At 42.3% G+C, this 26,716-nt stretch overlaps 1 protein-coding gene across 3 annotated transcripts in view; it reads right to left on the reverse strand.

The window, feature by feature from the left end:
• Positions 1-26,716, reverse strand: part of UNC13B (unc-13 homolog B) — a 195,971-nt gene that overhangs the window by 95,217 nt on the left and 74,038 nt on the right. Inside the window, exons 1-2 of one of the 3 annotated variants that reach the window (XM_086479679.1) lie at positions 8,581-11,035; positions 3,574-3,596 (exon numbers count right to left, since the gene is read on the reverse strand). The exons of the other annotated variants lie outside the window; for them this stretch is intronic. Coding sequence (XP_086335805.1) covers positions 3,574-3,596; positions 8,581-11,035 — 2,478 coding nt within the window. Of the gene's footprint in view, positions 1-3,573; positions 3,597-8,580; positions 11,036-26,716 lie in introns of those variants that run through there. 3 annotated transcript variants of the gene reach the window in all.

Consider the following 26,716-nt stretch of genomic DNA (forward strand, 5'->3'; position numbering starts at 1 on the left):
GGATGCCCAATGGAAGGAACTGATGTCAGTGAAGACTGCAACAACAGAGTATTAAACATGGTACAAATGGCAAGGTCAGAGTCCCAGATCTTGATGTGAATTTGACTGCATACAAGGCATTCCTTGGTGAAGAAAAGCATGTGACAACAGACTTGAGCTCCAGTCATCACACTGGCCATGAGCTACTATGATACAGCCATGTAAGGAGAACATCATCCATTCAGTCTGTCCAGCGAAATGTCTCCATAGAAATAAAAGCATAAATACCTCTGTACTGTGCTGGCAAGACTCCTTCTGAAAGGCATACATAATCTCTTTATTCTATACCAAAGGAAAAAGAATTCACAAAGGAAAATGCTAAAAGCAGCATGAGGATGTAAACACAATACTATGGGAGAAGAACAGGACAGCTTGCTTACTCTAGCAAAAAGAACCTTATTCTGTGCTGATCCAATAGACAGGAGAACATACTGCATGGAAGAAGAACTGTGGCTAAATATAAACAGAGGATGAAAATTCAAAGGTGTCTTGACAGTTCTGTAGTAGTCTTTCAAAAGAAGAAGCAGACACCAAACCTAACCAGGTTTAAAAAAAGAAATTGGGCAGTTTATATATGAGGCAACAGCACAGTATCACAGAGTGGCAGAGGGCTGGCAGTCACCAAATCCCTTGTTGCACTGACATATGTAGGGGAAGAACAGAGACTGCATTACCTACAAGTGTTGGCATGAGGGTTAACAGGGCCCAGACACCTCTGGGAGCGCCACTTACACAAAATAATCCATAGTTTACCCACTGTTGTGGGTAGGAACCTTTCATATATCCCTCTTCGTTTAAAGAAGGCATGTGGCAATGCTGTTTAGATGGATTTACTACAGCTGGGGAGTTTCCCACCCACTGAAGCCAGCACCTGCACCAGGACACAGAAGGGCTCCAGTAGCTGCTGTGGGTCTTGTCACCAACCACCGACTGCTAGAGTTCAGCCCATGGCGACAGCCTAGCTCACCTAGAGCCTCAGCAAGCTGAGGAAACGACCAGTGGATGAGAACTGGAACAACTGTGAGAATTTTTAACACTGTCCTTCCCAAAACAAATGGGAGGGCAAAGGGAAAATAGGCATGTTTAACACCTAGACATCCACATATTACATGTCACAAAGTGTTTCACTGGCTTTTGCTTCACTTCTCTGCACAGCTCTGTCACTTGATCTCTCCTTGAAAGCAGCCAGACCAGTCTGAATCTGAAATTTTTATATTCTTTTTTTAAGTCTCCAGTGAGCACATAAAGCAGCACTGAAAAGATGGAGAACATGTAAACAAAACAGCCCATCACATCTCTATTCATTTTTTTTTTTTATTTCTGATGCTGATGGGCAACAGTTGTATACCTACTGTCCAACAAATACCTTCATCCAGGAGAGTGTCTGTCACCCCTGGTAATGCAGTATATTCACTCACAGTGAAACATGCTGCAAATCAGTTGCTGAAAGGTCTTCACCAAGTAATTAAGATTATCAGCCAAGAACCAGTTAGGAAAATAATGCCAGCGAGAGTAGCATAAATTTAATACCCTGGATTAAACAAGTTAACAGACGTGATCATTTCAGGCACAGTATTCAGTCCTACGGAAGGCAATGTTTGGTGAAGCCTAAAAAGGAAACTAATAGGAGTTTTGCTTACTCAGGAAAAGCAGCAGCTAGGCTTACAAGTAATTTGAGAAGTTATTTAACTGAGCTGCCATTTGTAAACGTCGCAATTGTACACAAGATGATGATTTAATGGACATAAACAATTACACGCTTCTGTAGAAGAGAAAGTCCATAAAACAGACAGAGGCATCCAAAAAAAAAACAAAACAAAATCACCAAGTCTGGAGCAGCGCAGTGAAGAACATTCCCAGATCAGCCAGGCTTCTGCTTATAAATTCATCTCTCCACATAAAAGGCTTTATAACAATGTAGCTTTCCACCACATTTAAGTACTGTGTCTAGCACATTATCCTCTTAGACAAAAAACAGATGTAAAACATAGAAAGCTGCTTTATTTAAACAGATAAGAAAAAAATCAGTAACGACTTTTTATTTGTTTTGAAAATCACCCTAACTTATTTCAAATACCATCCTTCATTATTAAACCTCAAAGACCTCAATTTAGCTACAGATTAATCTGAATCAGGCTAAAATAAGGAGCAGCAGCTGTTTCACTGTCTAAATTAAACTTCTGGTCATGCCTAATGAGACCATTTCTTCAGGGGTATTAGCAGAACCAGACTGAACCAAATCATTCCAAATAAACTAGTTGGTCTTGTGGTTCAACATCTTCATTGACTCAAGTGTGCTACGTTTTACATGGAACTCAAAGTTGCAACAAGCCAAGGGATTATTTTAAATTCACTGTATTCTGCAACCACATCGATTTAAATAATGACTGAAGAGCCCCAAAGGAAGCTCCTTCCACCTGATGTATCTTCCAGTACCAGTTTTCTAGCTACCAGATGAGGAGTTTAAACACTGAAGTGTTTTTCCACTGAAGCCAGAAGAGGACAATATTTGGCACCTGATATTTCTGCATTCCTGAAAAAGCATTAAATGGACAGACACCAGTAAGAATGAAACAAAACTACTGATACATGAGCCAATAAGCTTAGAAATACAAATTCGTCAGACTCAAAGGATGAGCTCTACAAGGAGGCCCAAAAGCCATGCAAGGCTCAGCCTGCTCCAGGAAGCTGGTTTAGCCCAGTTCATAAAATAAGGGAGAGGGAGAGGCAGAAGCACAGCAGGCACTGCATCCACACAGCATAGATTCAAGAAAATAAAACAGTTGAGAATGCAAGAGCCAGAAATTTCGCTTTACGAGACACAGTTGCAAACACAAACTAAGATGTTACACAGCAGTCAACGAAAAATTCTGCGGATCCTTTTAGGAGGAAAGAGTTACCTGTTGCCCACAGGGTTATAAGCAGAGAGGCAACTCGTCCATGACTGGAGAGGCAATAGCTGTAGGTATGAAGTGAAAAGTGCTGCCCTTCTCCTGGGACACCAGACCTTGCTCAAAGCAAAGCACAGCCTGCAGCTAGCTAAAAAGGCATGGGATCTGCAGCAGACACCTCCCAGCATACATAGTCTTGCTTAATCTCAGTATTGTAGCCTGCAGTGGTACTTCTGACTTTAATTGCTGTAGGTGTATGAACCAGAGATGGAATGAAATAATACAACTGAGGAAAAATGAGGAAATACTTGGTTTAAACAAGATTCTTAAGGAGGAAGACTGGAAAAGACAAGATAAACAATTTGTACTCTGCTAGTGCAGTGCCTGTGCACATTACACACACCGCACAGAGCACTGAAGGGAGGAGATCACTCCAAGCATTCATGTTTTCCTCTTTGTACAAGGTAATACGCACTGAACAGACTCTTAACTCATACATAGTGTTAACAATTCCTCTGACAACTGTAACATGCTAAACTGAATCTCAGTGCCCCAGAGGGAGCAATTGGCTACATGAAGACAAGGCATGCACACACAGGAGTTTCAGAAAGAGATGCTGGTTACAAGGGACACCATGTACAACCTGGAGCTCTCCTCTACCTCCTTCTGTGAAGGAAAAAAAAAAAAAAAAAAAAAAAAAAAAGAGAAGGAGAGGAAAAGTTAATAGACCAGATTTCTGCCATGAGCTCTGTGAAATGATTTCAGAAAGCGGGGTAAACATTTGCCACAAGTTGATAAAGCATTTGTGCAGCAGCGAGTTTTCCCGTATGTACTTCCTGGGATGTACAGCACTTCATTAATCTCTATCAGTTAATCAACTAATAAAATTTCATTCATAACTGCACATGCATTAGAATATATGCTTGTGAGAGCTGATTTTTAGACTTACAGTTCCTGTTTTATTAACTCAAGAATTTTAAGTAATCTTAACACAGAACTGGAGCTGCTATTTACCACACTGGAAAGAAAACGAGTATTTATTACAGAGAGGAACAGATTTGTTCCCCCTTTCCCCGAGCCTGCATCCGCTACCTGCATCTGAAGCGTGCCCCCTCCTTCCCTTTTCGCCCTCTGTCCATTTTGCCCATTACAAGGAAATTGGCAGCTCCCACGGAATACATTTTGCTTTTGCAAATACCATAAATGCAGAAAGATATTTTCTGGTTTTATAAATCTAGGCAATTCTCCTCTGAGGAAAAAAAAAAAAATCCAGAAGCCTCCTACACTAAATCTCATGTTTATGGATAGGCAATTTCAAGGCTAGTAAAGTTATATGACAGTCATACTCAAAACTTCCGGTATAGACATGATATTTTTTAAGTCTTCCAATCAGATAATTCTGTATCTACACAGAAGAATCACATTACTCATCTGCGTATGAAAGACGGAGGGGAAGGAATATCTTCATGGCAACAAGGGCCACTCAAATTCGTTAAAAAGCTAAAATAGTTTTCAAAGTTACTGTCTATATATGTGTAATTACACATATGCAATCACTAAGACAGGAATACAGAGAAGCTATTTTAACTCAGTCACTAAGGAGAAGTCAAATCACTTTAGCAAATGAAGTGCTGGATTGTACCTAAAATAAAACCCCTACTTTCCACCTTAAGATGTGCCCAAGTAGATCCTCACCAGGGAGGCTTTCCTCCCTGATGGATGGAGGCTCTGCAGGCCTCTCCTTTGCAAGCGAATGGAGGAGAAAAGCAAGCAGCAGAACGCTGGGCCTTCTGCTTAACAGCCAGTGCTGTAGGAGTGCCATGTTTTGGCAGTTAGCTCTGCACAGACCTGCCGACCTGCAGAAGCTGAGGAAACTTGGGGCCCATCCCAGACTCCAATGGGAACATGCATTTTTGGGCACAGATCCTTCTGACTGTTCCCTTCTAAAGTGATTTTCGATACCATCCTGCTGCCTGTCCCGTTCTATTAAGCAAAACCTTCTCACCTAAGCAGAACCAATTCCACTTCAAGTCCTCTCGTTTTGTCCTTCTTTTTGCACAGTCACCCAAAACCTCTCAAGCCCAAGCGCAATCTCTCCTGACTTGGTCCCTGAGGTTGTTTCAGTGTGTCCTAGGCAGATCCAGACTCCCCTCATTCCTGGGAACTCTGTAATTGAACCAGATTCCTTCCTGATGTCTTCTGCAAAGTCTCTGAGCACAGAAGATGCAGAAGACCCGTCTCAGGTCTGCCACGGCTGTCAGTCATGCCAAGCAGGGAAAGCCTCACTTTAGCCCCTGGCTGGAAAACACTGAGGACAGATGGAGTCTCTGGCAGCGCAACAGCTCAACTGCAGCAAGCTACCAGTGAGCATATGCAAACCGCACATTTTTCAAAAGCTCATTTGGGGTTGATTTTCCACAGAAAAATCCTTGACATAGACTAACACTGCCAAATTTTAAGGCCTGAGGGCACTAGAGTTTCTCAAATATAGGTCAAACTTATTTTTATACAAACACAAAGCAATGGATCTTGCATTAGACTAATTTTTGAGAGAAAGAAAGAAAAGGATTATTTTGGCTTAAATTCCATACATATCTTTGATTTCTGAGCCCCTTAAATTTAGAGCTGTTAGGGTTAGTTTCAGGCCAAATATAAAGTTTAGCAAAGCTCTGAGCAACTGCAGACAAAGATCTGAAATGCTCCGATTACATCCCATTACTGCAGGTGTGCTCACAGCATCATCAACAATTACTAACTTGGTTAAACACCTATCATAGAAACCTGTCACCATTCCACTTCTGAGCAGTCAACATACATCTACAAAAATCTCTACCATTTCAGGGCTTTTTTAAAACACCCACAAAATGAAACTATCTTCATCTTCACTTACCTTTTTTTCCTTTTTCTCAAATTAAAACTTTAAAAGCTTGCTCAGACTTTCAGAGGATATTTTTTTTTTCTCTTTTGACTTCAAATCAAACACAGCAATTATTTGCATGGATCTGCCAAGTTCTAAATTGTTCCAGTAATATGCATATAACTATAAATAATTTAAAACTTTATGCCAGTGCATCATCTCTGATTCACCAAAACACACGGATTTACCAACACCTTCAAAGCTATCATCCATTCCTTTACTGCAGACTGCTGCCAAACACACTTAATAAAATACCTTGAACTGAACTTTCAAGCAGGCATGAGTAATACAGTGGTTCAGGCTCAGAACCAAAAAGCAGAACTGGGTTTTCAGCGGACCTGACCCAGGAACTTAAAAGCCTATTAAGAACAAATTACATTTTTAAGGTAAGGCATAAACACTCATCTGCAGCTGAGAAAAAAAAGCAAACCAACAAGCTTTCATTGCATTCTGAGTATGAAGCTTTTTCCAAAGGAAGAAAATAAGAGTTTGGCTCAAACTTATTTTGAGTACAGCGAAGAAACACACAAAACCGTGGCTTCACTTTCTCAGAAAATGCATGCCAAAACAACCCTATCTCATGATTAATACACATATTTCATGATCAACCCTATATGTGACTAATTTCACCCAGTTCTACAGCCCTTGGCAATACTGTCGTTCCCTTCTCTCACTTTGGCTACTGTCAAGTAGTTATTCACCCACTGCTTCCTTCCCTGCTTGCTCTGTCTTGCACGAGCACTGCTGCTTTGATTGTGTCTCCTGACCTCCACCCTGGACAGGCGTGCTTTTTTCTTCCCAGCTCCCTTGCCTTGCTCTGATGGTCTGGGCTGCTTTGCTTCCTGACATCTCCTCCAGGGTTTTTTTCCCCAAGTTCTCTCCCTTTTCTCATGCCTTATCCAGTGTTTTCTACTACCCTTGACTCCTTTAGACTCCTCCTGTCTCTTAGAGCACATTTCCTACATCATTATTTCATCCCATACTTATTGTTTTAACTTCACTTGTCTATCTACCATATAGATATGCTCTTACACAAGTGTCACACAAGCATCAACTCTTTGTCACATCAAATCGATGACGTTCAGGTGAACTGAACCTGGGAGGCTCAGGAACACCAACGCACCCTGGAGCAAGATCTAAGGTACCAAAGTCCAGCTGTGATCCTTATCCTCCTCAACTGTTTTCGCTACTTCTCATCTTGTGAACATGCCTGCACTGCTCAAACTCTGCTGAGATGAGCAGCCTCCTCTTCCATTCAGAGATAGGTTATTTCAATACTTCTGTTGCACTGTGGCAAATGCTAATTCAAACCACTGTCTGTTCCATCAGGTCCTAAGATTAGGACATATGTCCAGGACTGAAGCACTACACAAACAATACGGGGGGTGGAAAAAAAATTAACAGAAAATAAAAATAGGTTTCTGAATAAAAAAAAAAAATCTGTTTCATCTGTACTATGTATATTTTGTAATCTAAACAGTCCCTTGAAACACAAAAAGACATAGTATCTATGCCAAGCCTGCTAACAAATCCTAGCATTTCCCTCATTAAAAACTAACTGTTTGAATCAACTCTATAATAATGACCTCATACAAAATAAAAAAGCAAAAAGCTGATTACAAGCTTCATGATCTCCTAACTGAGAAGGTCACTGGTACAGAAGTCAAACAGATTGACAGACTCTTTCTTCACAGCGAAAGCACAGTCACTGGAAAAGACATTTCGAGCAAGACAACTCTTTCAATGGGAAAAAGAGCACGCTGATTATTCTGACTGGCTTTCATGACTGCAAGAGAAAAGTTAACAAAATATTTGATACAAGGAGGTTCATAATTAAAGATGTGAAGGCTTCAAGCTGTAGTGCCAATATCTTTCACTCTTGAAACAAAGCTGCTTCCCTTAAGTGTGTAGTGATTTGGACAGAGATGACACCGAGAAAGTTCTTGCACTGGCTGGAGAGGGAAGGGGCAGATGGACCTACATTTCAAGGTTAGGTTTTGTTTCACTAAATCAAGGGCTATCGAAACATGGCTCATCAAAGCATATCAGTCATTTCTATCTCCCATATCCTCAGGAAAGGGTTAACCAGCACTGCACCACCACAGCTCACATCTGCTGTGGTCAAACTCTTCATTATCTGTGCTGGCAAAAAGGGGTGCGGCTCCACAGAAGTGGAAAATTTCTCATCTTATGGACAAGTTGCAGAAGTAATACCAAAACACAAGTCTCAACTTTTTTTTTTTTAATTATTTTTATTTTTAAAAGGTCTCTACTAGGGTAACATCTAGCAGTGATCAAACACTGAGAACTCCCACTTCGTGATGGAGCCACTTGAAGCCTGAATCCACTCAACTCCCAAAACTGCAAATCTGGCTACTTATAGCTCAAATGCACACATTGTTATCACATGTCTTCACTATTTAACAAGAAACCAAGTCACGAATTATGATGAAAAACCCTAACACCTGCTATTTTGAAGATGCACTGCAACTCTCCCTCTCCCAAAAAGAAAAAAAAAAAAGAGGTGAAGATTGCTAACTTGCATTTCAGTGTGTTACATAATAAATTTTAGGATTTTTTGGTCCATACTGTTGTACAGTGTACATACATGCCTTTAACTATTTGCTCACAACTTCTAATAAACTGTTCACCCACAGAGTGAGGCACTGGCTACTGGCTGCGCAAATATCAGATTTTGACACGTTCTTAAAAACATTTTTTTTTTCGTTTTACCTGAATTTGTCTCCTCAGCGGAAATCCAGTTTCCTTCCTGTGCTAATTCTTTTAAGAGTCTCCTACGCATTTGTCTCTTTTCCCTCAGCACATTTTTGAAATTGTTGATGCATTTGTTCAGGTAGATGGTCTCTGCGCACACCTTGTCAAGGCTCATAGGTCTGCACTCCTTTACTGGCTCAGGTAGAGAGTTCACATCTCCTCCATGCTCCTCAGGAGGCGAGTGCTGCCCAGCAGGGACTTCACAGTCAGATGATGGCATCAAACTGGAAACAGGAGGCTCATGTGGCACAGAGGAAAGACTGGAAGGAACAAACTGCATCTGAGCAGATGCTTCGCTGTTGACAGTTGTGTTTGCCTGGCTCTCGGAGGACTGACTAGGAGGGGTTTCTGCAAAGTTGTCAGAGCTGCCACACATACCTGAACTGGTCAGCATAAGTGTATTGTCATCATCCATCTGTAAGCCACTGTCATTTTCCAAAAGCATTTCAGAATCGCTTGTCTCCAGTTTGTGAAACACCACCTGCAAGGCAGACCTGAAGTGATGAATAGCTTTCCCAAGCTTATTAGTGTAAAACTTCATGTCCACAAGATCAATGTTCTCCCGGGAATGGTCAAGGAAATACTGAGAATTTTCCAGGACATCCCTAAAGACCTGATCAGTTGGATCTTGATCATTCAGGTCCATTTGGATCATGTCTTTCAAGCTATCACTACTATCAGCCATTTCATCCGTTGTATGATCATAGCTTATGGTTGTCACTCCACTAGAAACATCTTCTCTTTGAATATCAACTTTCTCCACACTGGTAAATTTGCATGAGGTATCACAGTCTGTTTCAATTTCTTCTGTAGTTATCCCCTCATCTTTATCTAGAAGGGAAGAACAATTCCCAGTGACGCTTTCAGTGTCAAGCCTGTGCTCACTACCATTGCTTGAAGTGCACATCTGGCTTGCACGGCCCAAAGAGTCAGATGAGCAGCAGTAATGTCCATCATCCAACTTGGACAAATTGGTCACCTGTGAATTTTGTAGAGGTTCACGAAGAGCCTGGTGAATGTCACTGTCATCCGCAGGCTGCTCACTGCAGCTTATTGTTTGTGCTTCCTTCCCAGTTTCAAGTATCAAGTTGCTTTTCTTAGTGATGTTTGACTTCTGCACGGATTCAAGTCTCTCCCCTACACACTGCGTTTTCCTACTCGTGCTTTTATACTTAACCTGGCATGAGTTTGTTCGAAGGTGCCCAACTGCATCAGTTCTCTGAGCTCCATCAGGATTCACTGAGTTGCGATGATTTTTCTTTAAGCCAGACTGCGAAGAGACTGAATCTGTGCGGCCCCTCTGGCCATCCTGCCACTTCTGCTCTTCACTGGTAGCAATCCGGACCCCTGAGCTTTGCAGAAGGATAGACTTCTGTAAAATAAAGTCTCTCTGTTCACAACTGACCAGTTTCACAACGGCTGGTCTTGGAGTTAATGGCTTGCCTGTACCAATATCTGATCTATAAGCATCTTTTATATACTTACTGCACTGGATACCATTGAAACAGTGATATTCAGACAAGAAGCTGCAGATAAGCTCTACTGTGTTTTCACCATCCTTTTCTGGGATGCCATAAAAATACAACACTGGTTCTTCCTTGTGTACCTCCCTACTTGGCTCTCTAGCATGTGTACTCTGGGTTTTGCCAGTGGACCCACCTTGTAGGCCTTCTATCTCACTCAAGACCGTATCCACGCAGCTGGAGACTTCATCCACAGAGCCTTTTATCAAGGTGAGGTGCTGCCGGAGCTCTGCAATCTCTGTCTGGATGCGACTTATTCCCTGGAGCTCTTTAACAATGTAATCAACTACATCAGCTGAGCGATCTCTTGATTGCCTCCTAGGACTCTTGTATGCAGCGGGCTTTTCCTGGGGAAAGCAGTCTTGCCTTTCAGCTACGTCCCTCCAGCTCATGGTAATGCTCAGGGAAGAAAGTTCCTGCCCCTCAGACACCCTTCCTTTTCTTTCAGAATATGTCTGCATTGTCCCATCAGAAGAATTTCCTTGTAAGTCCTTCTTGTTCTGTTGAACAGAGCATGGTATTTTTACATACCCATCCCAGTTCAGTTCCACCTCACCAACACACACTTCGCTCACTCCCTTGGAATCGTGTCCTCCGTCCTGATGAAAGTCCCCTCCAGCAGTGGAAAATTCAGTGCTCGCAGAGCTCCTCTTTATTCCACAAACAAACATGTCTGTTTCAATCTCCACCGGGGAGAGCTGGCAGTGATGTGCATGGCTTGGATTCTCATCTACCTGGCCTTGAAGAAGCCTCTTCATCTTGTCCCGCAGAAACAAATGGAGTTTTTGCTTCCGGAACTGTTTCCTGCCCCACAGTTTTACAACAGGTTTTCTGTGCAGAAATGCAATTTCATTTTCTTGCTTTTTCCATCTACTTCTAGCAAACATCATCAGCAGCTGCACCTGTGTTTCTCATAGTGCTACAAGCTGCACAAGCATACATCAATCACTTCCCAATGCACAACTCACATCCAGTTTTTATCTCTGTCACGAAGCAGCTACCAAAAGAGGGGAAAAAACATTACAGTTTGTTTCAGATAGAAATAGCCAAAGTAACTTAAAGAGAAGAATAAAAAAAACCAGCAGCCATATAAAAGCAGACAGAAAGAGGATGTGCTATTTAAAGTTTACAGACATGATCTTGGTTTTGGCCACCTCCCCATGTCAGGTCCTTCTTTATGTCAGGTCCTTCTTTGTCAAAATAAATGTTCCTCACTTCCTCTTCTATCCAAGAAAGTAAAAAAAAAAAAAAAAAAAATTTAAAAAAAAATCTGTGGCCATTCCCTTTTTCTACCAGATTTGCAAATTATTGTAAGCAGAGCTCCTGGCAATGGTGCACTGCGTGATTTAATCACCCCTCTGAACACAGAATTCTGACAAGTATTAGAGATTCTATCCCTGCACATTTCCTTTCTTTTCAAGTCCACAGTCTTCATCCTTTTTTGCTTCAAACCAAAGCAGAAATCAAGTTTAACTTGGCACAGTACCAGTTATCACACAAGAATTGCACAGTGATGTACAGTGACAGAAAGACTGGTTGACAGATTTTGAGTGTAAAACCTTTTTACTATTTTAATATTTTTATCTTAATATTTTTCTACCAAACACTAAAAAAACCCCAAAACCTACAAGCTCCCAAGATATCCTGTAGTTAAATACGCCACACTCAGCATATGTATGGACAGGCTGAGCTGACAGCATGAAGATTCTGCATGTCACTTCTAGTCCAACCCTCAAGATTTCACAGTGGATCATTTTCCCAATTTAAATCCCCTCTGTAAAGAGCAAAATAAAATAATTTTTAAAAAAATACTATGTTAACTGCTTAAAACTTCCATGTGTCTTCACTGCTGTACTTACTAAGCAACATACAATCAGTGTTTTCCTCCAGAGAGTAACACAGACAGACCCCTACAGACATCCTGCTGGAGCCAAGGTAACTGGAGAACACCAATGTCTTTGACGATTCAATTTGGACTTCCTGCTGAAGCACATATTCTTTCTCACATTCTTGCTTGATTTAAGACCTATAGTAACTGCCTAACTGCCTTTCATTTTTACGATTACCTGCTTCTAAAAACAAATTGTTTCCAGCTCCACAATGCACAAACAAAATAATCACACACAACTTTCAGCCTAACTTACATTTTGCCAAGTGCATACAGCTTTGCGCAGGAAGGTTTTCTGCCATGTTGAAAGGAACACAAACAGGGTTTCTAACCTTGTTTTTGGTTCAGTTGTAAGGCTAATGGGTTACAGTTCATACCAAGATGGGTTTTGCCACTCCATTTGCACCTTCTTCGAGGTCTGGTAACCTTGTCTCCTAACAGGTCTCTGCAACCCTGAAGTCTTCTCCAGAGAGGGTCACACATTGCGCCAGCAGCACCCACTGGAGAATGCCGGACCATGTGCTGAGCCCAAATATTTCACACGCTCATGCTAAGCAGAGGACTGAACAGTACAATAGGTCTGTTTGCACTGGATTGAGGGTTTGATCTAAGGCCCAATAAACTCACTCTGAGCATTTTCACTGCCCAAGGGGCCAGCTCCAGAGCTCACAGAAGCTTTCACCTGTGATGCCTTTTTCAGACATCACACAACAATTCCCATTTTCAAATCGTTGACACAAAGCTTCTCCCTTGCACTGATCCCAAGCTGCTGCAGTGCAGAAACCTTCCCTAACACACCCTCCAGCCCCACCCAACAGCCATGCTGCTACTGCTGGTATTTTCTGTTAGTGAGCATTTCCACCCTGGTGAATATTTTGTTTTCATTTCTGTTGTTTCGCTTCAGGGGGAGGGAAGGAAAGCAGTTTTTGTTCTGGAGGAAGCAGCATTTGCAAATACCAATCTCTATATGCTGCAACAGAGGCTGAATCTGTACTTCAGGTTTAAGCCCCATCATCCAGCATCTCAGACAAACTTCCATACCAAAGGCAACACCTGCCCTTGTGTAGGCTAAAAAAATTCCCTGTTAGACTGATTGTCAGCTTCCTAAAGAAAATAAGTTTTTGTTCTATAGAATTTTCAGGCCGGCCCATGTAGATCAGGTTTTCTTTTTAATGTCTTTCTTATCTAAATATTCCCTCATGGAACAGGGTCGACCTAAGAAATATTTGCTCAGGCACTCTTCTCCCACCACTTACACAGCTTACTTTCACTTGAGTGGCTAACTGGTGTTTTAACACCAGAAAAACACTTTTGGATCAATATTAAGAAATGAACCCTCAGACAGCAAGCACTTGAATTCGACAGCAGCCAAGAAGAGCTCTACAGTTACGGCTCTATGGCTCCCTACACATGTTGCTTGAGGGTAGCACACAGAGATGCTCATCTCAAGTATTTTCCAGCATGTCGAACCCCAAGCACTAGGAGAAAAGCCTACACATCCTTGTGCAAGGATTCCCCCAGAAAGCTCAACGTTCACGCTTCCTTCCGCATGCAGCTTTCAAGGCACTGGAAGGGCTTAATGATCATTTTAGTTTAAAAAGAGAAATCAATTCAAGCCGGAGTTCGCTCTCATTTCCTTTGTCTGCCACAACACTCAACAGCAGCAGTGTGTTACGGAGAACACCTTTTCCAGATGAACAGTTGCAGGAATGCAGCCATTCCAAAATAGGCAGGTCAGTGCAAACACTACAATGCCATCATTTTTATTTATATACGTAGTGTTTGTGGTATATAGATATATGTATGTTTGTGTATATAGATATTCAGAAATACTTACTCCATTAGAGATTTAAAAAAAAAAAAATCTTTGATTTCACATATCAGCAATACCTTCCTAGCTTGCCCCAAGAGGGACAGAAACTTTCCTCCCAGGCTAGGAACAAGGCCTGTGCAGAACATGAGGACAGGAGCTCTGGCTCAGAGAGAAGACTCTCTCTCCCTCTTTACAGTGGGTGGAAGTGAACAGAAATCTCCATTTCCACCAAAAAGCAAATCACTGCCCACTTACAAGAACGCCAAGAAGCAGGTAAGAGAATTGCCCTCCCTCCCTCCATTCCCCACCATCTGCCACCCCAGACCCCCTCTCAGAGCTGGAGCTCTGGGTATTTGCCCACTTCATCCTGCGGGCTGGCCCCACAGTGCACCTCCTGCCAGGGCCCTTCACTCCTCCTCTCCACCCAGGGTTGTGTGTGTGCTCCTGTTCCCTTCCACTATTCCAGACTAGGTGCTCTGCAGTCACTTGTCCCCCTGTAAAGATCCCTTATTCCTCTAATGTTGCCTGTGTTAGGGTCACGCTTCTTTGTAGCACAGACAGGCAAAGTGACAATGAAAGTTAGTGCACATTCAGCCAGGAAAAAAAAAAAAAAAATTCTACATGAAAATCCTTGCTGAAGTCTTTCTCTTCCAGAATCACTCCAGGAGTCACACTAACACATAACAAGAAATCAAGTCTTCAAAGAAGTATTTGCATCCTGGTATCCTGCCAGATACTGCAAGCCCTCACTGACTACACAAGCTTTGTTCTGACTGCCTTTTTAGCAGGCATTTCTCTCCAGGAGAGCTCCATGCTCCGTTCAGCACAGCTGTCTCTGGGTTTGCAGATTGAAGAGCAGCATTCACAGGGATCACCATTCCTACTTTCCCCAGCTTCCCAAAAGGAACCCAGGCCCAAGCTAAGCAGCTGGAAGACATCACCGACTTTACTTCAGTTGTTTGCTATTCCCATGAGGACAAAACTGACATGCTAAGATTTTAAACAGGGAAAACAGGTGAACTATCACAAACACTGCACAGCTTATTACCTCGTCACCGGGCACACTTCTGAAGTATCCTTGTAACACATAAACAACAGTTACTTTTCCTCCTGACATACAGATTTGTGATGAAAACCAGAGCAAAAGCATGGCAAGTCAGCATCAATGAGTGAGAAAAAAAGAACACCCGTGAAGGAATAAAATGCAATGAGATCTCTACTCATCAGCTAGGGATCAGTCATACTTTACGCTTACAGCACTGTGAGGAAGGTCAGGCTCTCACCAGAAAGAAACAAGCTGACTGCAACCCACTAAGCAGCACCTTCACTTCTGTGAGCCACTGGACAAACACAGTTCAAAACAAAGGCAGCATTGCGGTGCCTTCAGCACTGTCCCACACAACAGCTGGCTGCAGTCGAGTGGAAGCACAGGGCGTGAGAGCACAACCTTGACATCCATTTAACCTCTGCTAAAATGAGGTAGGTTTATCTTTTTACTGGCTATCTCATTTTCATCTCACTAAGGGGCATACTGAGACACTTTTACCCAACACCATTATGTTAGGATGTGCTGGTACCCCAGGGTAGACGTGATGTTCAGTCACCAGCAAAGAGGCATAAAAACAATTAACTACAATCAAAAAAACCATTTCACAACAGCATCTCTGCCTGTCAACACATGCTACCACAGCACTGAGTGAAGTCTTTTAGATTAAATTATATTTACCGTATCTTCCACACAAAGTCATATTGCATTACCTGTACTACCAATTACATTAGGAAAAGCAATAAAATGACTGGCAACTGGTCTTTCTACTTTATAAAGAACTATTTAAACATGAACAATACCAGTAACTCAAACACAGGACATTCTGGGAAAAAAAGGTTTTGGCATTAACAAGAGACAGAAATCACAGCTAAGGCTGCCATAGCAACATCGCCCCAGCACTCCGCATGCTGAAACATCAACTCTTCCTGGGAATATTACAGCATTTTAAAAAACATTAATGGCTGAAAGAATCCTAACAACAAGGCTTGACAGAGATATGAAGGGTTACCACCAGCTTTGCTGATGTATGACTTCTGGAGGTGAGCATGCAATTTTCTAATTAACATAATTAGATATAATTTTGGGTTGGATCATACCTAAACATAGCATAATTGCTTGCTTCTGAGAACGTGTCTCTTTTCAAACCTTTTCTTGATAATTAATAAAATCTCTAACTTTTGAGTCCTGGCATGAATGATTGGAACAAGAAGGTACTGAGCTGAGTGATCCTGGGCGAAGAGCAGCAGGACTGGAGAACAAAATGTACTTTTGAAAAATGTGTTCACCTCAGGACATTTTGGCTAGAAGTAAGGTGCAGAAGAGACGCACAGTACTTCACAGTGCATTAAAGAGGAAATACATCCATACCATGGAAAAGACAGTACCTACAAAAGGATTAAAATTATTTTAAAAACAAAATACTGTGAGTAAAGAAACTATTACACGGTCCCTCGGTAACCCTTTCACAGCTCCTTTGCTGCCAAACCTCAACCTAGGTTCTTGCTCAGGAATTACTACACAAGCTGCAAAACCACATCCCAGCCCCGCCTGTAGAACTTCCTGACACTTTTAAGCACTTCTAATGATGTTTTACAGGTTTCCTTTGTACTTACAGGTTTGTTTCAACAGAGCTGAGCAAAAACTGTGTCAGAACACTTCAATGCAGATGTCAATGAGAGCCAGCCTTCCCACCTGTCCCATTTTAGGAAAAATACATTTGAAACCTCTCCAAAGCAGTTTGGCAGATGCGACGAAAGGTCAGGTCTGGCCACTCAGTCACAATCATGGCGGAAAACTGATCCGAGGAATACTGTGTATTGGCCGAATGAATTACATGGTTCTGCACCTCCCACATTACAGTTACTTCTTACCTTTTACACAAGGCCATTTAACTGAGGCGAAAACCACCTCTGAACAACCAGCAAGTTATCAGTGTAGCTACAAAGTGAAGGAACAGTAAAAATCACTAAGTAGAAGGGAAAAACACCCACTGAAGTGTTCAGTGCATTCAGCAGCATAAAAAATTCTGTTGTGAAACAGCATGAAATTAAATTAATGTAATTAAAGAGTATCACTATGCAGTAATAGCAAGGAGGTAACACACCCTGCCTTAACTCCTTAAAACCCCCTACAAACACAGGGGACACCACAAAAGTTGATAAGTATGTCAGCTTTCTGTAAAGGGGGACTAACGTTGGTCATCTACCCGGCATCACTTCTGTGAGCACAGATGGAGAGGGATTGAGATGTTCAGGCCTTTTAAGTCCGTCTGTCTTGGGAGGCTCGAGAGAGCGCCTTGGCACCAGGCAGCCCTGCCATTCTTTGAGACATGCTCATTCCCTCTGCAGCCACATCTTTTTATCACAGCTTTTTCTGCAAGCTAAAAATCAGCAGTGGCTGGCACAGCGACGCACCGGATGAAGTAACAAATGGGGTCTGTCATTACTTGGCAGCCAGAGACAGAAATAGGGGTTGTCCCTCAGTGCAGAGGGAGGCACAGGCTGGAAGTTGCTGACCGCAGAAGTGCCAGGCTTGAGTCTAGCTGGCAGCAAGCTAAGTCTAAGGCACCTACCTAGTCTGAGAGCATCCTGTGCTCAGAAAAAGGCAAAAAGGATAATTGACTACTAAAAGAAATCACAGCTGCTTCTGTTATTCTTACGTAAAGTTACTTCACTCCTTAGTAGCAAATACAAAAACTGAGCAGCAGCTACCAGCAGTTTAAGAGCAAACTGAGAAGCAATTAAGTTCAGCAGCCTCCTTACTTCCAGACCATGGAGGTTTTGTACAAAGCTGAATCAAACAGTACATGGTTTACCCATGACAACCCAAAACACTAGTTGTTCCTTAAAACAGATTTTTCCCAAATCAGGATCCTAAGGACCAAGTATTATATTGAACTGATGAGCCAGGAGCAAGAACCAACTTTTTGTTTAAAGGAAACAGCACCAAGAACTGAAACACAAGTACTGGATCATGATAACAAGTTGGCTGGCCTTGGGATCAGAACCGTAGAAATGTCTGCTAGGCTTTGGGGAAAGGCTTCTGATTATTCAGGTACCTCTAACCAGAGAGCAGACAGACAGCACTGCCAGTACAAACCCAGTACTTCTGGTTTAAATAAGGTTTGCGGGCACTGTTATGAAAACACTGAAGGATGCTAAGAGCTCTGCCTAGACTGACAGAAACAGAACATGCTGTACCTTTCCTCTACTTGTAATCCAATTTACAACCCAGTGCTGAAGCAATAGTGCGAACTCTCAAAGTGCTGCGTTTCTGACAAGAACCACCAGGAAACACTCATCCCTAAGAATTTTCTCAAAACTCTGATCACTCACTGAGGAGGTCTGGAGCTGGTTTTCCAGGTAATGGTGCCTCAGCTCACAAGGGACACTCAGGTAGGGGAGGGACAGGCAGCACTCATCAGCCCAGGGTGATGAATGAGGAGATCCTACTTCTGTTGTCAGCACAGTGCTAGCACAGCTGTGGTACAGACTGGTGCTACATGATCTTGTTCACTGTTTCTGACCTGTCCTGTACTCCTTTAGAGCAGATGCTTGTCAGCATTCAGCCAGGCTGGGTGAAGTTAATGTAGGCAGCTGATGGAATAATTAGGGTTTTCCAGCTCATGCTGTTAAACTGCAGCACTCCGCAACTAAAATCCTCCTGGGCTAAAACTGCAGCTTTACTTCTATAAGCTTTCTCCTTTTCATCTTGAGGACAGAAGACCTTAGCATTCTGTATTAAGTCTTGATGTTTATCCCCCAAAGGCTCACTCCATTAGCAAAAGAAAGCTGCCCATATAAAAGGAATAAAAACTGAAAAGATATCTGAAACATTCACACCATCTGCTCTGATTCACAAGCTCTTACAGCATCCTCATCACTCCTGCATGCCAGTCATTTCATCTCATCTCATCAACTCACAGGCTTCTCAGCACAGGAAATCAGGCCAATGACAAATACTCTGGGTTAAAAACAAGCCTGTTTTAAGTGACATTTAAGGAAGAATCAAACCAGTAATTTAATTACTCTCAAGCTATCTGCTTTACAAGCGATCAAGTTTAAATTATCCCCAAATCCCTTTCCCTGTAACTCTTCTTCACATCATGATTTCGATGTCAAAGTGCAGCTGAGATACAAGCCCTCCTAACAGAAAAGTATGAGAAGTAAACAGACACAACCTCAATTACACCAGCAATGAGACATCTACAATTGCCATCTAACAGATGAACACAAAAACTAAGTAAATAGAGCATACAAATGAACATAGTAAGAGTAAATAGTTTTTACAAAGCATGTGTTTAAATCCAGTCAGCTTCCAATGGGGCTATTGTATTGCTGAAGTAAACACACACTCACACAGAGCCCACTAAAAATAAAGAACAATTCTCCTTGTTGCTGCCTACTTGCAGTTTATACCCAGACACTTCATTTAGTTCCAATCATTCACTTACCTTGCTGCTTCAAAATAAAATAAAACGTTAAAATGTAAAGGAAATTTATAGAATTAATAGAAAACTACAGAATACAATAGCTTGTTCTCATAGAAAAGACAAGTCCTGAAGAATTCCTAATCTTGTTAAAGGTTCACCAGATAATGAACTTTCACTACGGAGATTATGAACATATTGTTGGTGTCCCATCTCAGGTATCAGGGAAAGCAGCGTTAAAGGCACCGAGAGTATCCCGTTCCACAGCAGCGCTAGGATGAGGAATCACATAAAGTTGAAGGCATGTTTTGAAGAGGGGCAGGGGGGGGGAATGCAAACAGCTACTAAAAATCCAAAAAGCAAAAAACAGCAGAAGCCAATGAGTGTAAAAGCCAAAAACGCAGAAATCCTGTCAGCTTCCAGGAGTATCCTTCAACAGAAATTCTCTAGTTCACTGCCACAGTGCATCTTTTCCCTTTCTCAGGCAGTACCAAGTACAGTTAAAACTTCATCCTTCTCTTCGCTTGTGACTCAACAGAAAATATTGTACTTCAGAGGCAGAGAGAAAGCTGTGCAGCTACTGCTACTTTACTCCTCCTCGTCAGCTGCTTACTGCCTAGCTCCTCACACACGCAGCCTCCCCATTTCACTCGCGCACCAACACTCCTCGCCACGAAATGATTCTCCACTTTATTATCCATTCAGAAGGAAATACGAACTGATGGAGCCAATCTGACTAAAGACAAAATGCACTCCTTCGGCATTACGAGAGCAGGCAGCACAGCACAGTGAGCTGATCTGTGCTGGAAAAGCGCTCTGCCTGACTCCTGGCATCCTGTAGGACTGCGGAGCATGGGGGCTAAGGAAAAAAGCCCAGGACTCAACATAATTAACCAGCTCTGAGAAGATTTTTTGCCCAACTCTGATGTAGATGTTTATTTTTATATCTCCTGTTCACCCCCAGACTAACCCACAAGATTCAGAGATGCCCTCGCTGAAATGAATCGTATCCAGTTTCCAAGGAAGACTAGTACCAGTTCTGCTACGAATGTGGGGGATTGAACACCCGTTGATCTCGCGTTTCCCAAAAATAAAAGTCACATTGTTACATAAAAGAATGACTGCAGAAGTGTCGTGCACAGAATCAGATCCACTCACGTTGTACCGACACTTCTCTCCTGGGAGTGAGCAGCAGCAGGCACTCATCCTGCAAGAAGCGCCTGAATTAAAGGCACCATTTATTTGCCCCACAAGCTGCTCCAGGGGCATGCAATGCACAGCTCCTAAGAAAATCTTCCTGGCCAGTTGATCCACGTTCACATCCTCCTTTTCACAAATGCTCCCTTAATCCTGTCCCCCTTCTTCATGCACCCAACACAAGCACCCACCTCCTTCCCAAATGCTGTTTCTCTGCCTTTAGCACCAAAGGCACTGTATGGGAGCTGTGCACATTTCCTGCTTTTGCTCAAGGACAACTCACTGCATCTTTCAAAACAGTCTTTTCACAGTGTGGGGTGGGATTTTGAAGAGGCCTATATGACTTAGCTGTGGAAATGCCACTATCCTCCCATCTGCTCAAATACCTCCCACCTCCTTGTGAGCCAGCCTTGCTGTGAATGATGCTTTCCCTCCAATCTCTTACCAACACCAATATCAACTTTTATTCATCACTTCCTCCACAAGCATCACTGTGCTCCCAGTCCCACCCTCGCTGCATGGGATATTCTCCCGGTATCTTCTACCCTCTGGTCCCACGGCTCCATCCCATCACCTCGCTGAAGCACCAGCTGACAACAGCCAGGCTGGTGTCCCCATTAGCCCATTTGTTTGATGGATGAAAGCACAACTTTTGCATACAGGTAGACTAATACCATGTTTCACAATACTTTGTCTCAGCAGCACCACTGGTAAACAGTATCCCCCTGCTCTTTCCATGTTCAGCCACAGCACTGCCCCTCGCAGCCAGGCACAGAAATCAGGCCACCAACTCCCTTCCAGACCCCCTGTAAGGCTGGAGTTCTTCTGTGGTCACTCGTATCCTCCACTGCACAGAAAACCCTCCCTCTTTTTGTTCTTTCCCTTGCTGCAGGGGCAGGGACCATAGGTCAGATTTTCAGAAGTGCTTTAGCTTTAAAGGGTTTTAAGAGTCTGACCCCAAATTTCTCATTATATGTTTGCACCCTACCAGGAGAACAGGGCTCCTACACAACTAAGGGCGCTGAGTTCCACTGCAATAGAAATGATTGCTACTAAACACATCAATTATAGCATTTGAGCTCAGAGCCGAAGCTCCGTATCAAATTCATCCACGTAAGGATGAAGACTGCTCAACTGAGAAAATAAATATGCAATCCAGGATTTGTGCGGCACTTAATATCTTCAAAGCTCTGCACATGAATAAGACAAAAAAGATCTTGCCAGGGGTCTCTTTCACAGAAATAGTTGTTTAAAAAAAAATACTAAGCATCTGTCAGACAACACTTTCTTACTCTTATTAATTTTCTATATGTGAAGCATCCATTAGACAGCCTCCCAGGCTTTTACATGCCTTACTTTTTCCAAAGATCCTACTACAAGTGAAGTCAATGTCATCTTGCCACTGCTGCCTCTGTCCTTCACATCTCTTCCTTGCTTGGTCTTTGCCCATCCTTGCAGTCATCAACACCAGACATTAGCACGTTTTAGTCAAAAATGCATGGGGGCCAAACACAATCCTCCAGCTGCAGTTCTTGAGACCCAAAGAGCCTGTGCAGATTTCCAAGCACTGCCACATAAAATCCCATGGCTGCCTTAAAAGAACATGAGCAGAAAACATACGGAAAAAGGGAGCAAGTCTCATCAGACAAAGAGACAGGAGACATTGCTAATGGACGTCATAGGCAATGAAGTGCTGGAAAATGTCGTGGCCCTCACCACAGCTCACAATGAGCTGGAGAGGAAAATGTGGATATGAAATGACAAAAACACAGGTGCCCTCAGAAGCAAGGAAGATCGCACCTTTCAAACATTTAAAAACCCTTACCTAATCCACAAGATATTGAGACAGGCTCTGCTTTTCAGGGATGTTTTGTTTACTGAAATAATGGAGAGAATTCAGAATTTCGAAAAATAGGCACAACTTGCACATAAAAAAAGCCTATGAGAAAAAGTGTGCTTTACATTAAGGCTCAGAGGACTGAGTTATTTGCCTTCTACTAGAGAAATAAACTTCCACTTAAAAATTTAAATACTTCTTACTCCAATTTTTTTAATTCATCAACAGATTTTAATTTTAGGTTGAGCCAGCAGGGAATTATTAAAACTGATAAAGCCAGGCTCAGCTATATAGGCCAAATGCTTTGATGTCTGTGAGGTATATATTACCCTTTCTTCTTTTTTAATCCTCATTATCTATTTCATTCCAACTTCCTGTAAAGTACTGAATTACTGATAAAATTGTAAAAGTAAGCAATTCCTTCATGAGTACGAGTGGATTAACCAAAGGAAAATGAGCATGCTTCCAGCACAGGTCCTGCTCCTCCCTCTCCCACATTCATATCCCTTCTCCCTGCAGGAAGACAAGCAAGAACTCTTCTAGTCGCCTGGCTCTTGGGGAAGTACAAAATTGAGCGGCTAAGTAAATTAGAGAATAGGAATGTTACATAGAGAGATGAAACAAAGAGACAAGAGAGAAAAAAATTCTAGAGAGAAGAGAGAAAAGTCAATGGAGAGAGCTTGTCTGCAACAGCAGGGATAAATTCTGTCCAACTCATGCTCAGGTCTAATTAATCTCAAACGGCCTCAGACAACTCTGACCCAAGAGCTCTCTGAAACAATTTTTTTATTTGTTTCACTGGAAGAAAAACAAGAACCATCTGTCCCAAATGAAACTGCCTGCTTCATCTACCTAAAGACAGAGTTCTCAGTAAGGTAGTTTGAGTTCAGCACTGCATTAGATCTTAGAAGTTCAAATACACAGTGTAAAGTTCATCAATTGATTCAGCAGCGAAAACATGCTATTTACTATCTTCTTCAAAGCCACAAGAAGATCAAATCAATCAGCAGTCTAAAGATGAAGTGTTAATGAAAAAGCAGTGACCTCCTGCTGTTTGACAGCTGTCCTCAACGAATACCAGGCTTTGAGGAGCTGTGCATCACCACAACCTAAGCAGTGTTGCTGAGACAGATGCCTAGAAGAGAGAAGACTGTATATTCCAAGGCACTTAGAACTACCTCGTCAATGCTGTTTCTGTCATTACAATAGCTCCAGAACACACTTATGAAACATTCTTAAGATGTTGCTTTCAGATGAAAGAACAAGTTTCTTTAAGAAGGTGTCACTCAAAGCATTGATTCTTTCCTTCCCCCTTGGGAAAGGGTAAGGGAAGGTGCAAGGGCAACCTCCAAGCTCCAAAGGGAACCTCCTACAGCACCTTGAGCACCTTGGAAACTGATAATGGCCAGATACTAGCCTTGAAACACTTAAATAAAAGACCATCATCTTCCCCGAAGCCCCAAAAGTTCTCCCTTCTTAAAAAGTAGGTTTTCCTCCCATAAAAGAAGAATTTGAATTATTTGGTTTACAGCAAGACAACAGAATAGCACTGGCACGTTGAAAAAACTGCTAAACATCGGAAGTAATGGGACTGGTTACCTTCCAAAGACAGACAAGGTAAGTCCATTTGTTGTGAATAGGTGAGACCAAACCACTGTCTGACTCATCTTCATAGTAAAGGTGTTTACACTCCATGTGTTAACATTATTTGACTGTAAGGATGTCTGCTGAACTCTGAGACATGAACATTTCTGAACTAATAGAAGGAAAGACTCTCACATACCATGGGAATAAAGGCTATTTCCAAGGCCAAAACCATAGTAAAATTCAAGGGGTGGGATTTTTCTAAAGTTAATGAAAAAATGAGTTAACATAGCACTAATGTTTTTGCAGAGCTGCAAATCTTTACACATCACAGTTCAGGCCAATCTTTATCAGGAACGGATTCACCAGAGACCTTAGGGTTGCCTGTAACGAGTCCTCCCAACTCCTTACCTCTGAGGCTGCTGCTTCCACACCAGACAAAAACTCTTCCAGGGGCTAGAACAGATCTAGTCTGACATGGGAATTTTTAAGGTACAAAATCCTTAAGGGAGTGCTGGTCAAAGTCAGAAAAGCTTAGATTAAAATCATCCTCTATTTGATTTGTCTATAGTCATCAGTGTCACTCACAATGACAAAGCCTTTCCTAAGAGATGTGAGGCAGCCCTTTAAATGTACAGGCTAAACCTGCTGGCTGCCCCTTTCTTGTCTCCATGCGGATGTTCAGACTCCTGGCTTTTGGTATAAAAAAACCCAAATACTATCAGCTCTGCAACCCAGTGCTTCACAGAAAAGGCTATTTTATTCCTCATCCAGTAAGTTCCAGCCACTTTGGGGCACAAACAAGCCTCACCTCCCAGGCACCACGCTCCTTTCAGAAGCCGCTGCCGAGACAGTGCCAACGCCACTCGTCACAGCCCACACCAGCCTCCAAAATCCAGAGTCAGACTTTAAAAAACAAAGCTGTCTCAGGTGACAGGCTCTGGGATAGCATGATGTCTCTTTGTGACCGAGCAATGACAGACACAACACCTTCCTTAAATGAGCTCCTGAAAACAACTGAATGCCCCCAGAATTCTTGTCCTGGGGTTTTTGCTGCCCATCTGAAAGCACAGAAGCCCTTCTCTAGCTGAATTGTCATTCTCCAGTGTCAATCAAGAACTACAAGTAGAAGATGGACTTAGCAAATCTATGCACTCTCTTACTCAGCTGACTCGAAAATTTTACCAGATGAGTGTCCCCATTCCAGAAACAACTATTATACTGGTTTTTAAACTAGAGTCAGCTTGAATACCTTGGGTCAACAGGCAGTGAGGAAGCATTTATAGCAGAGAAAACTCTCCCTCTGCTGCTTCCTCCTTCAAATTACATCTCTCTCCCTGCTAATCGCATCCAAAACTTAAGGACTGATATTTCATGAAATTGGAAAATTATAATCAATGTCTTAATTCCACTTCTAATTAAATAATCAGCATCACTAAAATGCAAAGGCATCCGAGCACAGACATGGGGGTGGGGGGTAGAAAAACCTGGAATTATACTCTCAGTTAGAGGTCTAATTGCTTTTCTGATCAAGAAACCTGGGAAGGAAAAGCTGCAGATGCTGTGAAATGTAGACCTCAGGTAGACATAACAGTATTCAAACATGAACTCATTGAGGCAAGCACAATGGAAGTAAAGTATTCAGCATTTCTAGTTAAAATAAGGTAAAGGTAAAGAAATAACAAGCTTAACTTGCATCAGTGGAAAGCTAGGTTAGGCATCTGGAAAAGCTTTTAATTAAAAGTGAGCATGGATTGTCTAGGGAAGCTACAAAATTTCTATGCCAGAGGGTTTTAACAAGAGGGAGTACATACATTTTTCAGAGATGCTTCTGAGGAAGACTGATGGTCTAGTTAATCTCTTCACATACTGCCTGTTTTACTGCTCCTTATCTATTTCCAGAACCTGTCTCTGGTAGGAAACTAGATGGTAACACACATATCTGCTAACAGGCATGAAGGTGCATTACTCCCCACGGATGGTCTATGTGGCAACCCAGCTGTCCACAACACAACAGCTTAGTTTAAACACTGTAGAGCATGTTTTCCTACGTGACCTTGACAGCAAGAACAGGGAAATGGTCTTTGACAAAACTGTTGATGCATTCTGCAACGGGTAGGTCCAACACATAAGGATTAGGCAGTGAGTTAAGGAGTGTTCTTTGCACTCATCACCATAATGATGTATTACTCCAGTAATTCAAGTACTAATTGTTTTCACAGCATACCCATGAAGTGAAAAAGTCCCCATTACAAGTGAAGAATGAGGGCAGGGTCAGGTCAAGACCTCCTCTGTTTGGACAGCCACTTCAAGGTAACAAAAGCCTGACTTTTCAGAGTACTTAAGTTTGGAGCCTATCAAATACCAGGAAGTCTGGCTTCCTGCTACTTCAGTTACTGCTCTTAGGGCCCATTTCCAGACTCTTAAGTCAAATAACCAGAAATCAATTAACAGATCAGAGGGAGAGGCAATGGAAACACCCTTTTCAAAATCCACCACTGCTTGTCCAGCTTCATGTAAAAACGTGACAGAGGAGTAACAACTCCTGAGCAACACCCAGCTACCTCTGCTGACAGACTGCATCCTCTACCAGCACTTCCTTCCTCGTTTGCCACAGACACACCAACTTTCAAACAGCAGGGAAAGAATCTTTCTTATTACCCTACCTTTGTCTTTATGACTCCTGACTTAAATAATACGCTTTTCTCTGCAGGTAGAAATAATTTCATATATTTATACTCCCTGCAGAAGGCAGCAGTTGATTAATGAACCAAA

The sequence above is a fragment of the Leptosomus discolor genome, chromosome Z, assembly GCF_034619465.1.
Source record: "Leptosomus discolor isolate bLepDis1 chromosome Z, bLepDis1.hap2, whole genome shotgun sequence".
NCBI classification, from domain to species: Eukaryota; Metazoa; Chordata; class Aves; order Leptosomiformes; family Leptosomidae; genus Leptosomus; species Leptosomus discolor.